At 38.6% G+C, this 13771-nt stretch overlaps 3 protein-coding genes across 4 annotated transcripts; all 3 read right to left on the reverse strand.

Moving 5' to 3' along the window:
* Positions 1-221: 221 nt before the first annotated feature.
* On the reverse strand, positions 222-3391 carry LOC137736357 (protein NRT1/ PTR FAMILY 3.1-like). Its single transcript, XM_068475640.1, has 4 exons — positions 3182-3391; positions 2693-2910; positions 2019-2578; positions 222-1143 (listed from the first exon to the last, which is right to left on the reverse strand). The coding sequence occupies exons 1-4, from the start codon at positions 3255-3257 to the stop codon at positions 222-224; spliced, it is 1776 nt and encodes a 591-aa protein (XP_068331741.1). The 5' UTR covers positions 3258-3391.
* Positions 3392-3745: 354 nt separating this feature from the next.
* LOC137737252 (ubiquitin receptor RAD23c-like) lies at positions 3746-8020 on the reverse strand. 2 transcript variants are annotated; one of them, XM_068476682.1, is made up of 12 exons: positions 7836-8020; positions 7163-7324; positions 6335-6388; positions 6066-6145; positions 5906-5953; positions 5556-5736; positions 5201-5344; positions 5052-5126; positions 4832-4879; positions 4652-4761; positions 4460-4532; positions 3746-4312 (listed from the first exon to the last, which is right to left on the reverse strand). In XM_068476682.1, the coding sequence occupies exons 1-12, from the start codon at positions 7899-7901 to the stop codon at positions 4196-4198; spliced, it is 1158 nt and encodes a 385-aa protein (XP_068332783.1). In that variant the 5' UTR covers positions 7902-8020; the 3' UTR covers positions 3746-4195. The 2 variants fall into 2 exon arrangements, with proteins under 2 accessions (XP_068332783.1, XP_068332784.1); XM_068476683.1 differs by having other exon boundaries at positions 5556-5733; positions 7836-8019.
* A 3979-nt stretch (positions 8021-11999) lies between these two features.
* On the reverse strand, positions 12000-12934 carry LOC137737117 (uncharacterized). The gene has a single exon (XM_068476498.1). The coding sequence runs from the start codon at positions 12849-12851 to the stop codon at positions 12303-12305; it is 549 nt and encodes a 182-aa protein (XP_068332599.1). The 5' UTR covers positions 12852-12934; the 3' UTR covers positions 12000-12302.
* Between the last annotated feature and the right edge of the window lie 837 nt (positions 12935-13771).

The following is a 13771-nucleotide window of genomic DNA, read 5'->3' on the forward strand; positions in this document are numbered from 1 at the left end:
CAATTGAAAAAAATTGGATGAAAAATTAGATTATGTAAACTTAATTAGTACATTTGCATCTAAAAATGCAAGACATGTAATATTTAAGTAATGTTTGTACTCTTTCTTCTTTTGGTATTAATCTTTAATGATATTTGATGTATAAATATATATTTTTTCATGAATTTAACGAATTAATTTTTATACAATCATTGTGTAAAAGGTCAAAGAACTCTAGAGCCTCATTTCGAAAGCTGGCGTAGAGACCCCAAGTTCTCAGGGCCGGACTTGATTAGCAAGGCCCACTTTTCCCCATGCTCGGCACCTTCTTTCTTTACGACCTGAATCGGCTTAAACGTATACAATTTGGCACAAAATATGTAGTAAATAAGATTAACAACTTGTAATAACGTGATAAACCAATAGAAGTGCTCCAACTTCCCTTTGTTCAAATTATTATCCGGCAGCCAGTTCGATCCATTAGGACCAGCACTAAACTTGTGCACCAGTGACACCAAAAGAGTGCTCGCATAGTTCCCGGCCGAGGTGGAGGTCCAAAACAGCGCGGCAGCTGTGCTTCTCATGCTCTCCGGCGCCTGGTCATAGAAAAACTCGAGCTGCCCAATTGACATGAATGCTTCAGCCATCCCATGAAGGGCATACTGAGGAACTAACCAAAACACTGAAATGGGGATTATATCATGAGGATGATCGATCAACCCGTGAGCGAAAGCCGCCTTTTTTCGCTTCATTTCGACAAACCCGGCGACCAATGTGGCAAATACCGAAATGACAAACCCTATTCCCATTCTGTGGAGGAATGTTATTCCCCGGTCTAGCCCGGTGAACTTTCTAGCCACCGGAATGAAGAGGCGGTCGTACAATGCGATCGTGGCGAGCATAGTTACTACGGTGAAGACTGACATGGAGCCTGCAGGGATTTCAAAGGACTTTGTGAGGTGCCTGTCCATGGTTTTGGCTTGTTGGAGTGAGAATGTGCTTTGCTGGGCATAGGCTGTGATGAGGAGTATTCCTGATCCCCATATAGGTCCCATTCTGATCACGCATTTCAGTTCTTCGACGCGATGAACGGTGCTGGTCCTCCATAGGTTTGGTGCCTTGAGATTGTCTTCCTCCATCGTGATCGCTGCCTTGTCAAGAAATCTGCATTATTCATACGTAATTACGTTAGGGTTTAGGGTAAGGTGACTAGGTTTTATGTTCTTCCTTTCTATATATTTGTTTGGGTTGCTGTGGATTGGGGAGGTCGGGATGACTCTGACTCTCTGATAATGGAGTAGAGGAAGTGAGATTTCTGTTACTTCGCAATGATAGAAACACAAGTATATATGTGGTGCTGCTCATCCATGAAAGATCAAGGGACTGTGATTCCTACAACCAAAACATGAATAGTGCATGGACAAATGATCTATAGTCATTATCTGCAACATGTTTCCACCTAACGACAGTCGTGATAATTTGACGATGATACTAGCAGCTAAACTGGTGATCTCCATGTCAAAACATGGTTAAAAAGCAGTTTTGAGAGAGAGCTGACCTTTTTCACTTTCTAGTAGGTAGGTTTTAAAAATTGTGCCCTATAACACTACTAACCAATTGGGTAATTATGTTTATCTTCTAAACTTACTATATGTTATACGAATATGTGTATGATCGAGACTTTCCTTAGCAGGAATCCTACTTTACTGTAGTGAAAATGTGATAAGGGCTTTTGTAAGAACCATGTATTTATCGTATAAGACCTTTATACTATATAGTAAAAAAAAAAAAAGGAAACAATGAAATATATAAGAGGTTATATATTGTGAATACATAGTTCTTATGATGATTATCTCATTTTTCTACTGTAAAACGCGATGCCTACTATAAAAAGAGTACTGTTATATATATAATATCATCAAATTCAAGTTGTTAGATGGTGATTTAGGACCACACATTTTGACAAAAATCAACTTAATAAGTCGTTTAGAGTCACAATAAATATGCAACTTGAGAGAGGGGGAGAGAGAGAGAGTTACTTCATATGCTTAGTGTGAAGAAGCTTTCCACCCATAGAAATAGGACCGTCAAGTTCATCATTCTGATACAAAATTCTAGGATCAGACACCATAGGCAGCTTTCTCTTCTTGTAGGCAGCCACCGCCACTTGTATCAACCTGGTAAACGGACTCCCCGCAGGATCCAAGTTCCGGTAAAGCGGGTACCCGATCACAAACACAATAACTGAGAGAAACATGGCTATGGCTGGAATTCCAAGTCCCAAACCCCATCCAACGTTGTCTTGAATATACACAAGCACAGTGATAGCCACTAGTACTGATGCCCCCATCACAAAGTAGTACCAGTTGAAGTAGTTCCACGTCTTGGTGGTTTGTTTTTCGTCATTCTCGTCGAACTGTTCCGCCCCGAATGACACGACGCAGGGTCGGATTCCGCCCGACCCGAGTGCACCTAGTAAGAGGGAGACATACATAAATGCTAGCTGCCCCCCATCGGCTTCTTCGCACGCTCGATCGTGGTTGCATGGAGGAGGTCTCAGTTGTGGAAGTGCTGCTGAAACTGTTAGGCCAATCATTCCCTGGTTCATTGATTAATTGTACAAATAGAAAACTGAATTAGTATTTAATTAATTAACAAATAAAATTGATACTGGGTGGGCATAATATGTATTAGTAGAGAGAGAAAAAAATACAATTTGATATATAATGGAGGCAATGGTGATAGTCCAGAAGCGGCCAACGTAAGCATCAGCAACGAAGGCGCCAAGCAAAGGGGTCAGGCTTGCAGTGCCACTAATGGTGGTGAGGGTGTTGGCTGCTTTTGTCAAGGGCATATGAAGCTGCGTTGTCAAATAGGTCATCATATTTGCTTCGACTCCCACCACAGCCAACTTCTCACAAAACTCATTAGCTACACACACAAAGCCCACAACAACAATACACTGATTACTATCATAATTAATTAAATCCCCAAAAAAAAAAAAAAAAAAAAAAAAACTAAATAAACAAAGAGATATAAGAGGTGACAATGATAGGATAATTTATGCTAATTTCATCAAAATTGTGGAAAGAAACTTCAAATTTGGGTGCAGAAAGATAAGCACACTGCTCTAATTAACTAACTTGACTAGCCTCAGGTCTTCCTCAAAAATTTGAAACCACTAGATTTTATTAGCTCTTACCAAAGATGAAGGGCATAGTGAGCAAGCCTCCCTTTTTCCTCGTAGCATGACTGCCTTTCTCCTCCATCTCTCCCATCTTGTTTTTGGTGTCTCTCGTATACTGTTTTAAGTATAAGTGACCAACGAAGCTCCATTATTTATAGGCAATATGATATGAAGGAAAGGATCGAGCTAGCAGAGTAACTTGTTAGCTTAGTTACGCTTGCTGTTTCATTTACGTGTGGCCACAAATGTGTGCTGTATTATTGATGATATTATTAGTAATCACTATATATATTTTTGGGTTGTTCTTGATTTTGTTGGGCGGGGAAGGCAAATTGTGGCCTATAAAACTTGGTCAAAAAAATGGTGGAGTGCAGAGGTCTTGACAACTACTGAAACCAAGACAACAGAAGGTAGGCATGCATGCATGGACACCGACGTGTATTCTAATTTACAGTTTTCCTAACTTGTCTCGTTCGCAATTCTAGAAAGGCTTGTACGAAAAGGAGAGGATGGGAGAAGGGTTTAAATTCGGGACGGTTATTTCATAGATGTGATGTCGTCGTCCATTTTTAATCAGATATTTTGCAACAACATGTCAAGAAATACATTGGAACGGTAAAATAAACTTCAGTAAGAACGCCTAACCACGTGACTGATCAAGCCACTCTTACACGAAACTACGATCTAGAATGCACGGATCCCACTCTATGTGAGAGGCCTAACCAATCACGTGATCAGACTAACCTACTAAAAAAATTCTTGCCTTGCTTAGCTTTATAATTTTATATACAAATAGTTAACATAATATACTTGTGAAACAAGAAACTGGGAAGAGAGTAGATCTGCGAAGAAAGTTATAGCATGCCATTTCTTGTACGCTACAGATAATCCGCATAATCCAAACTCCAAACTAAGAAGGGTTAATGTGAAGAAAGAAAATGCAATGGAGCTAAGGCCAGACGAGGGGTTCTTATAATCTTTTTCATTTTTTAGCTGACGGGTTCGACGACCGGTGATCTTCCATAGGTTTTAGTCCTCAAATTCATGCATGTGGTCTAAGAGGTAGTTGGCGGTCAATTCTTCGTTCTTGTTGCAGGCAAAGAACACCTGCAATACAATTGCTCGAGCGAACCCCATTGCTTCAAGCTGGGGGTGAGGAAAGATAAATCATCAATGAGAAGGAAAATTGTTTTCTCAAAGGAAACTAGTTATTTAACATAACTATATAACTACATTCCTATGCATTGTATGTGTTTTAATTAGAGTAACAAAAAAAAAAAAGGAACAACTTACACGTTCTATAGCTTCACGCTCCTCAGGAGTGATAGCTATTGCCTGTGGCACTGCTGCATCCCCCAGTACGTTCCTGAAACAAATCGAACAGTGAATACCATAAACATACAAACGTTTAACAAATGTGTAACCAACAAGACACCTCTAAAGACTAAAATACTAAATCAAAGGTAAGATAATAAGCTCCTTTACCCTTCTCCACCTTCAGCAGGTTCATTAATCAGGCTAAGGAAGTCAGCCTGATGCTCACCGATTAGCCTCACTAGATTAGGGTTTTGTTTCCCCAACTCTTGAAGCATAGGCTGTGACAAGAATAACACAATGAGTGCCAAAAGAAGACGGTAATTAAATCACATTTGGGTGCGAAAGAACCTGCAATATTTGTGGATTAGCCTGCACCATAGATCGCAAGGCTTGGAACTGAAACAAACAACACCAAATAGAAAGTTAAAAGAACAATTTTGTTTTATAATTTTTTTAGATAGGAAACCGACAATGTTCAAGCATGGCTACGTACACCGATGTGCACACACACGCACAAGCAAACATATAGGCACTGGCAGAGAGAAGAAGAGAGGGAGATAGAAATGACCTGTTGGTTGTCACGTAGAAAATCAAGATTGCCTGCAGCACCAGCACCAGCACCAACACCCACATTCGGAAGTCCCTGCTTCAACAAAATTCAAGTTTACTAAAAAGAACTCCCTACCATAATTTATTAGAGATTTGCATAATAAGTACCTGTGGAAAAAGGTTTAAAGGATTGGCATTAGGTCTGCTTGGAGGAGCTGATGCTGGTTGTGCTGACTGTGCTGGAGGGTTTGCGACTTGCCCACCGACAGGAATACGGACTGCAGGTGGAGCTTCAGGTTGTTCGGGGATACCCTTCAAGAAATACGAAATTGACATCAAAAGGAAAAGACAGCAATAATCCAAGAGAAGGGATAACTGCTGATTTTGGTTCTGAAAATCACTACTCCTATCAACTTTTTTTTTTCAAAAATGCTACTCAACCTTGTTACCCTTGTTAGGTATGTAACTAAAAGAGGGTAGATCAACTTGTAAATTTGTCAAATTTACAAATATCTTGACTTACGGAATAAAGATAGTCAATAGCTCTTGCTGGGTTGTTGAATGCAGCACGAAGAGCACGTACAACAGTATCCCTGTCCCATGTCCCTCCACCCATATCTAGAATTTGCTGAATTGTTCCCTCCAAGTTAGTTCCAGCTACCAGATCAGATGCTGCTTGGCCGTAAGAATCAGCTTGTGAACTGCTTCAACAATTACACTGAACTATTTTAGACAAGAAAAAAAAATATGCAAAGCCAATGAGGAAGGGGTGGGGGAGAAGCAAACAGAGGTAATACTAAACACATGAATATGAAATACAGAAGCCCCAAATTTCAAACTGGAGGCATCACCAGAAGGAATAATAATACTCACTCCGTGGTAGCCGAAGCAACAGGAGCAGGCGTGGCAACAGATGCGGGCCTGAGAAAATAATATAATTACAAACAGAACATGTATAAAGAAAGGTGAACAACATGCTGTTGCTACACCTAACACACATAAAAAATAATGGCACGAAAGATCTCAGACTCACAGTGTTGAGGCTGCTGCTGGAGCCGGACTTGCTGTTAATGTCGCAGTTGGAGCACCAGTATGTGCACTTGGCTGTGGTGCCTGCACAGATTTTAAAGCAAGCATTAGGCAGAATATCTTCTCCCAAAGAAAAGCACGAAGGAGAAAAAATTTACAATAGAACATCAATTTGAGGGTTTCAACTTTTTAATATCAAAACAAGTAATCCAAGTTTAACCGTGTCTTAGGTATAAACCAATGAAAACAATTACAAGAGGATGAAACTCTTACCTTCGTTGTAGCCGCAGTTGATGCATCTGAACCTTCACCGGGTGGGCTCTTACTCTAGCATTTTTAAGTATACAAAGTCAACAACTAGTAAACAGGAGTTGAGCATAACAACAACTTGTCACCATTCAACCTTTTTTTTTTTTTGGTAGGAAGCTATAGTCAGATTCTAAACAGACAACAGAAATAAGATCGGGCGGGCAACATTATAGAGCCTTAAGGTCTGAGCTGGTGGGAGAAGGAATTTCAACCAGACAAATAGTTAGCATAAATCAGATGTGAAAGAACCAGGGTATTCACGATGATATCATCAACTTCAAGTAAACAAACTTTACACTAAGGTATTACTAGATTTCGCATAAATTATACGTGAAAGAAACAGGGCAATCACAAGACAAGAATATGACATCATCTCAAAACAGCAATTTCAAAACTATTGAGTGCCATAAAACACAATACCTCTTCATGAATGCTTCTTTACCAAGACATCAGCTATAATACAAGGATAAGTTCTGTCACTGCTTCATTTATTTTTACTTTCAGAGCTCACTGTCACTACTAACTGAATAATTCAATAGAATACGGTCTCAACAGGGCCAGTTTGAATTCTTATTTTAACACCCATATGCTTGGTTTGATCCCTATTTCCTGATGCTAAAACTATGTTTTGACACAATCCAAAAGTACACGTTATATATAACACACCATGTCGCAAACCGACATGTTTCCTACATGTTTCAGGAAATTTTTATTCGAAAAGGTAATTTAAGACCATATTTATTTGAAGGACATGACGCACTTTAAATTGCTGAATAGAAAATGAAACATTACCTTAGTCAACATTATCACAACAAAGCTATTTTCCGCAACTTTATTTTCGTCCAATGTTGTGTCATCTTTAAGCACTTTTCCTTGATGAATTAGCATCTGTTGTGGAGCAGGGTATACATCTGAACCCTTAGAAGCTTCTATATGTTTCTTCACATCAGCAACCTAGAAAGAATAGCAGTTAGTCACGATTATGGTATCTTCGATCAAGTCGTCACTCGTCAGCGATTACCACGTAGTAGGAAGCAAAGTAAAATTACAATTTACAACTCCACCAAACTACATTTCCTACATTTAGAAAGCTGAATGCTATCTCAAAGTCTCCCATATCGCAGAATTCATAAATTTCAAAAAACAACGATAACAAAATTGAAAGAAACATAAAAAGGAAAGATTTATTTTAATAAGGGAAACGTAAATTGAAAGATTTCAAATGCACCATAACCTAATCAAAAATCTAATTACAATTAACTTACACAAGCAAATACAGAAAAATAATCTCTTAATGCTTACACACTAATCCCTTACCAAATAACGAAACAAACGGATATTAGTAACAAAAATCCTAGAAAGCACTCCGATTACGATCAATTGCGCATTAGTTCATGCAAATTAAGAAATTAACACGAAATTTAAAATTGAAAAACAAAATTGAAGGAGAAGGTTCGAGGCTAACCGTGTCCTCAGGCTTCACTTCGACGTCGAAGTGGGAGCCCTTGAGAGTCTTGACGAAGATCTTCATCTTCTTCTCGACGGAATCGCCGCCGTCCTTACAGTATCGGAGCCTGTGATCTGTAAAGGGTTTCAGAGAAAGAAGCCGAATGCGCAAGTAAAGTGAAGCAGGAGCAGGAAAAAGTTGAGAAAATTCCCAAATTTCGGCTTTATATACTGGGGCCCCCGGTGTTAATGCAAACGCGCTGAAGGGAGAATGTGAAACGCGTGCGGCTCAGTGTACGTTGGATTGCACGTGAGCGGTTGAGATGGGCGCGTAGAGTTAGAAATAGTAAAGAGGGCGCATTGTCTGTTTTGAGTGACTGGTGAAAATAGCGAGCTAGATTTTTGTGTTTGATTGTGTTTATCAGGCTGTTGCAAATGGAACTTCAGATCACCGTTTGATCGTCCTATATCATATCACCGCCGGTGTGGGCCCTCGCAGGGTATTTTAATGATTTGCCAACTCATTTAATGTTTTAACAACCTTAATTTGATGTTTTAGTACCTTAATCACGTTCCTCCCTTGAACAAATTTGGTAATCACATGTTTTAAAAGGCCTCATGACGAGTCCACTATTGTATTATTTTGAGTTGTCTGTGTACTTTTTTCCCATTATTAGTTCTATTTATTGCAACGTTACAGATATCGCTACTTATAATATTTAATAAAATCGAAAAATATGAAGAAAATATTTAGAGAAAACAAGGAGAGAGGAATAAGAGCAGAGTGTGTTGCCTATATATCAGTGATTCTTGTGCGGTCATTGTTATGTACGGCCAAATACAAGGAGTTAAAACTGCATTGATAAAATGTCGCATACAACGAATTTTCCTAGATGTGGCGGAGGCTGAGGTACCGTTTGGTACGCAGACGGGATAGAACCGAATGAGACGGGACGGAACGAAACAGTGATTTCATATTATATTTGGTATCCGCAAAACAAAACGGAATAGTTGTTCCGTTCTACGTTTGGTGCACATGACGGATAACGGAATGAAAAGACAAAGAAATCAAAACAAGCTCAATAGGGGGTGTGGAAGCAGATAAATAAAGGCGGATCTTTGGTTGCAGATGCAGTATTGGGCAAATCAAAGCACTACAAAATACAAATAAATCAAAACAAGCACTACAAAATACAAAGAAATCGAAACAAGCAAATCATAAAAGAATACAAAGAAATTGAAGCACTACAAAATACAAAGAAATTCAGCAGAATTAGGAACTGGGTGTTAATGAAATCAAAAGAAGCAAATCATAAAAGAATAATAATGCCACTTCAAACTTACATCAAAATTAATTAAAGGACCTCCTGGAAGCAATTTTTTTTATTTCCAGTTGCAGATGCAGTATTGGGCAGATCGAAGCACTACAAAATACAAAGAAAGAGAGACCGAGAGGCTACACAATTACAATCAGATCGAACCTGGAACGGAGATGCAGAGCTAAAGTTCAGAGAGAGGCTACACGAAAGAGGATGAGGAGGAAGGTTGCGAATGGGAGATGCATAGCTGAAGAAGTTCACAGCGGCAGAGAAGAGAAGATGATAGTTAGAGTTTGTTGTATGATTTAGATGGTGTAAATATTGAAAAAGACAAGGGGTTTTTGTTGTCTTAAAATGTTATCAATTTGTGTTCCACAGAGGTGGAACAAGTCGTTCCAGGGGGGAGGCGGAATGAAAAATCACCCAAAACTTGTCCCGTGGAACAGCATGTTCCACCCGTTTTAGGCGCACTAAACGTCGGACTGAACACCTTGTCCCACTCCGTTCCGTCCCGTCCCACTTACCAAACGGTACCTGAAGGAATGCATACACCCCTTCTACTTGTTTTCCACTTTTTAAGCGAAATCTTATTTTTATTGGTCAGTAGATTACTTATTTTTGCTGTTTAATATTGGAATGTTATTGGTACTGAAAAAAGTTGAAGTTCTACCATAAATCGATTACTAATAAAGAAAGTAACCAAACTTACTTGGAAGTTCATGCAAGGTTTTTTTTACACATAAAAAAATGTTTGGGGTCCTACGCTTGAGTGCACCTTTGTAGAATTATTAGAGAGACGGGCCAAATGACCACTTCCAACAACACCGATCTTGTCCCCAACTTGGTAATTACCACATGCACAATCCCATCAGGTATGGAGTTTTATCACAAAAGGCCCCAATGCTAGTTGGAGTGGGGTTAGGAAATTTAAACTCTTATTTTCTCATTGATATGGTCGATGTGGTACATTTCAACCCCTTACTTGGGTCACACGTGGAAGATCCACACATCAACAACAACATAGAGTAAAAGGGACTCACCCAGTCACCCTACAAGTGAGGTCAAGGGACCCACCATCATCACGGGGGACCAAGGAAACTCACCCATCACGTGGCAGTACAATATGGGTCCGCTCCCTGTCTCTTATACCATGTAGAATTATCAAAGATGCGGACCAAATGCGCACTTCCAACAACACTAATATTGTACCTAACTTGGTAATTACCACATGCACAATTCATCAGATGTGGAGTTTTATCACAAAATGCATCGGTGTTAGTTGGAGTGGGGTTAGGATATTTAAACTCTTGTTTTCTCATTGATACAATCGATGTGGAACATTTCAACAACCTTCACTATTTAAATTAAGGGTCTTTTAACGAAACACTCCCATTACATTTCACTTTTAACGAAAATGACATTTTTACTCTAAAAAGTCACTCCTAGTACTATTCACTTACAACATTTTTTTTTTGTCATTGTGATTAAATCTCAAAGTTTTCAAACATTTTTCATTAGTTTTCCTTTAAATTAAACAATTTACAATACATGTCGCAATCATTATCATACATTTTTTTAATACACGGTGTAAATATTTTCTGTGCATAAGTATAAGTAAATTAAGATTATTCGGTCTGTTTTGGAACAAAGATTATTTAATCACTCATATATACCAAATAATGGACAGCTCAACATAAAAAATATTCATTGCTGTCAAAATTGTCGATTGTTTCAGTTTGAATGAATAACTAAATGATTTTCTATTCTTTGATGCTTAACTCTTGAAAAATAATCGACTCCGAATATGCCTCACACAATTTTCATGACATCATTCAAAAAAAAAAAAAAATTGAGAATCGTATTACATCATCCCATTGAATCCTCCATACAAGCCCGCCTTGGAAAAATATCTTCATAGTATTGACTTGAATCATCGTTTCATCTCAACAGATTACACACAATTTAACCGTAGTATTGACTTAAATATATAACAAGTTCTTATCCTTGAAATCTATTTAAAGTGAGATTTATATTATTATTTTATAAGTTTGGAATTCATTATTCACGAAATAAATAGAGTTTAATCGTAGTACTAAGCCGTTCAAAGTGAACAATTATAGCATCCCAAATAAATTATCATGCAGATGGTTTACATGATTTACAAATTTAATTGAAAATTTTAATATGCCTAGCATTACTTTTTAAAAATAATAAAAAAAATCATACATGTTAACCGTTTAGGATCAATAACTAGCTTTTTAAATCTTTCACAAAAAACTTGTTCTCTCTTACCATCCTTCTCGAATTCCGTTCTCACGAATCTCCTCCTTCTATCGACGGCCTTAATATCTTTGATGATGGAAATTTATACTGTAAAAAATCAAGAATCATGTCCTCTAAGCTAGTGATGTAAAAAGCAATCTTGCTCTTCTAAGGTCTTCATCCATTCATATATTTGTTGTTAGATTTCGACAGCCCTTGTTATTCTTTCAGTAATATATTTGAAATTCGAGTTTCTTCAAAAATAAATTTAAATTACATTATTATTAATTTAAATTACATTATTCCTAATTAATCATTGTAAAGTTAAGCCATCCTCTAACCCTTAGATTAAATAATATAGTATCATTGATTGAAAAGAAAGAGGGCTACGGTTCCAGAAATTTTGCTTAATGCTTGAGCAAGATGCCAAGAACAGATTCCCTCGAAAGGGGGTTCAAATTAAAATGACCATCATTAAATAGGACAAAGATTGTCTCTTCCACTTTCGGTATCCTTCCGTATTCTCATGTTTTGTAAGATCACGTTTTGTAAGATCACGATTAAACCATATTAATATTTTATATTAATTTTTATAAAAATAATAAAATAAAAATAAATAATAATATAAAATATTAACGTGATTTAATCGTGATCACAAAAGCATACAATCCTTGTCCCCATTAAATAAGCGAACCATTCATTTTCCTTTTTTATTTTTCTTTTGGCGCCAACGAATTTCTTTGTTACTTTTCCAATCTTCCTTCCATATCAGGCTAGAGTCCTACTGTAACTGTCCTACATATATTCTTTTCACCATTCCTTTTCAAAAAAATTAGAAAAAAGGGACAAATTTACAGATCGGTCCGGCATCATATTCCGTCCAACCGACGCCGTTTCTTTAAGCGCTACTGCGCCGGCAGTGTTTCGAAACGCCACGAAAACTCGCCGTAATCAGCCGAGTCAAAATACACATCGTCGTTTCCGAACAATCCGTCAAACGTACTCGGAGGGGGATCGTCGAACTGCCAAAACTCGTCAGCTCCGGACGTGTCGGACGGAACTCGGACCAACTCGCTCTCCCCGCCTTTCGCCGCCTCCTCGCTGAAGTTCTCCGACGGGGGCAGGCCCAGCTCGTCGTCCGAAGCTTCTAGAAGGTACCCAAGGTTGGGATTGGACTCGGCAGATTCCGATGTCAAGTCAACCACCGGCACCGGAGCCGGCTCAGTCTCCGATGCCGGACGCGGCGACGACCGGCAAGAAGTGGTTGCGGCCGCTATCTCTTCCTCGAAGCTTTTCATGACCGAGTCGAGGTCCTGAGTCGTGGGATCGGCGTCCGAGTCGTCAAGGAAACCCAGTAGGTCTTCCCTGAGTCGCTTCACCTCGGCTGAGTCGTGAATCGAGTCGTCCGAATTGTCTCGGACCCGCTTCTTGTTAGTTGGGGTGTGGTCCTCCATGTATGAAATAATACCAACTGCAAGAGAGAGTGAGTTTTTCAGATGAAGCGTGTGGATGCGGTGGTGGTGGCAAGGGGAGGAGAGAAGGATTATATAGGGAGACAATGTAGAGAGAGAAAGTGGAGAGAGAAAGGAAGAGTGTGTGTGGTGATGTGACGCAGGAGCGCGTGGGTTCGAATACTTAGGCCATCACGGACGCCTTGCCTCTTTTTTTCACATTTTTATTTGTTTGCTTGTCTTTTTTTGTTGGTTCCTTTTTTCCGGATCTGTTTTTTATTAACTCGATTGAATTCCGGTTTGGAGTCCGGTCAGTTGTGGGTCCCACCAAACATACTTTCCATGGCTCGACTCAGCTGACTGAAAGATTGTGGTTTGATTGATTTTTTTTTGGTGAAATTTGTGGTTTGATTGGTTTTGCTGTGGTTGTTTTATTGTTTAGCATGATGTTTACGCAAATTGGATCCCATCCGGATCCAGTGCTAGGATATTTACGTTTTAATCATTCATTGCTTATTGTACAATTATAAATAATTTGATTTTTTATTTAAAATTAAATATAAATAGTATTTGATAAAACCTGACCGTATGATGTATGATGAATGACTAAGATGTGGAGATCCTAATGGCTAAGGTGTGGTGATCCTTAGGATCCCCACAAAGTGGCTCCGGAGAGAATCCTCTTCCGATTTCTACCACTCGGGTATATTGGTAATTTAGTATGGCATTGTTCCATGTTAATTATAATATGGAAATTTTTTCGAAATGTCTTATGATTTTGTACCCATTTTTCAGTTTGTCATACTAACTTTCCGAAATTATCAATTTGTCATCTCACCCTAATTACGTTAATTTTTTCATCCAAAATAAGTTATGTGCCTAATACATGACTTGTGTTAGGGTTATTTTTATCATTTTAACAT

The sequence above is a fragment of the Pyrus communis genome, chromosome 6, assembly GCF_963583255.1.
Source record: "Pyrus communis chromosome 6, drPyrComm1.1, whole genome shotgun sequence".
NCBI lineage: Eukaryota > Viridiplantae > Streptophyta > Magnoliopsida > Rosales > Rosaceae > Pyrus > Pyrus communis.

Excerpts from the sequence above, each read along its gene's own strand:
- LOC137737252 (XM_068476682.1), bottom strand. The coding sequence starts at position 7,901 with ATGAAGATCTTCGTCAAGACTCTCAAGGGCTCCCACTTCGACGTCGAA. Across the intron at positions 4,762-4,831 it reads CTAATCCACAAATATTGCAG|CCTATGCTTCAAGAGTTGGG; the intron begins GTTCTTTCGCAC and ends TTCTTGTCACAG. Across the intron at positions 4,313-4,459 it reads AGCGTGAAGCTATAGAACGT|CTTGAAGCAATGGGGTTCGC; the intron begins GTAAGTTGTTCC and ends CCTCACCCCCAG.
- LOC137737117 (XM_068476498.1), bottom strand. The coding sequence starts at position 12,851 with ATGGAGGACCACACCCCAACTAACAAGAAGCGGGTCCGAGACAATTCG.
- LOC137736357 (XM_068475640.1), bottom strand. The coding sequence starts at position 3,257 with ATGGGAGAGATGGAGGAGAAAGGCAGTCATGCTACGAGGAAAAAGGGA. Across the intron at positions 2,911-3,181 it reads CACTATGCCCTTCATCTTTG|CTAATGAGTTTTGTGAGAAG; the intron begins GTAAGAGCTAAT and ends TTGTGTGTGTAG. Across the intron at positions 1,144-2,018 it reads CTTCACACTAAGCATATGAA|ATTTCTTGACAAGGCAGCGA; the intron begins GTAACTCTCTCT and ends TGAATAATGCAG.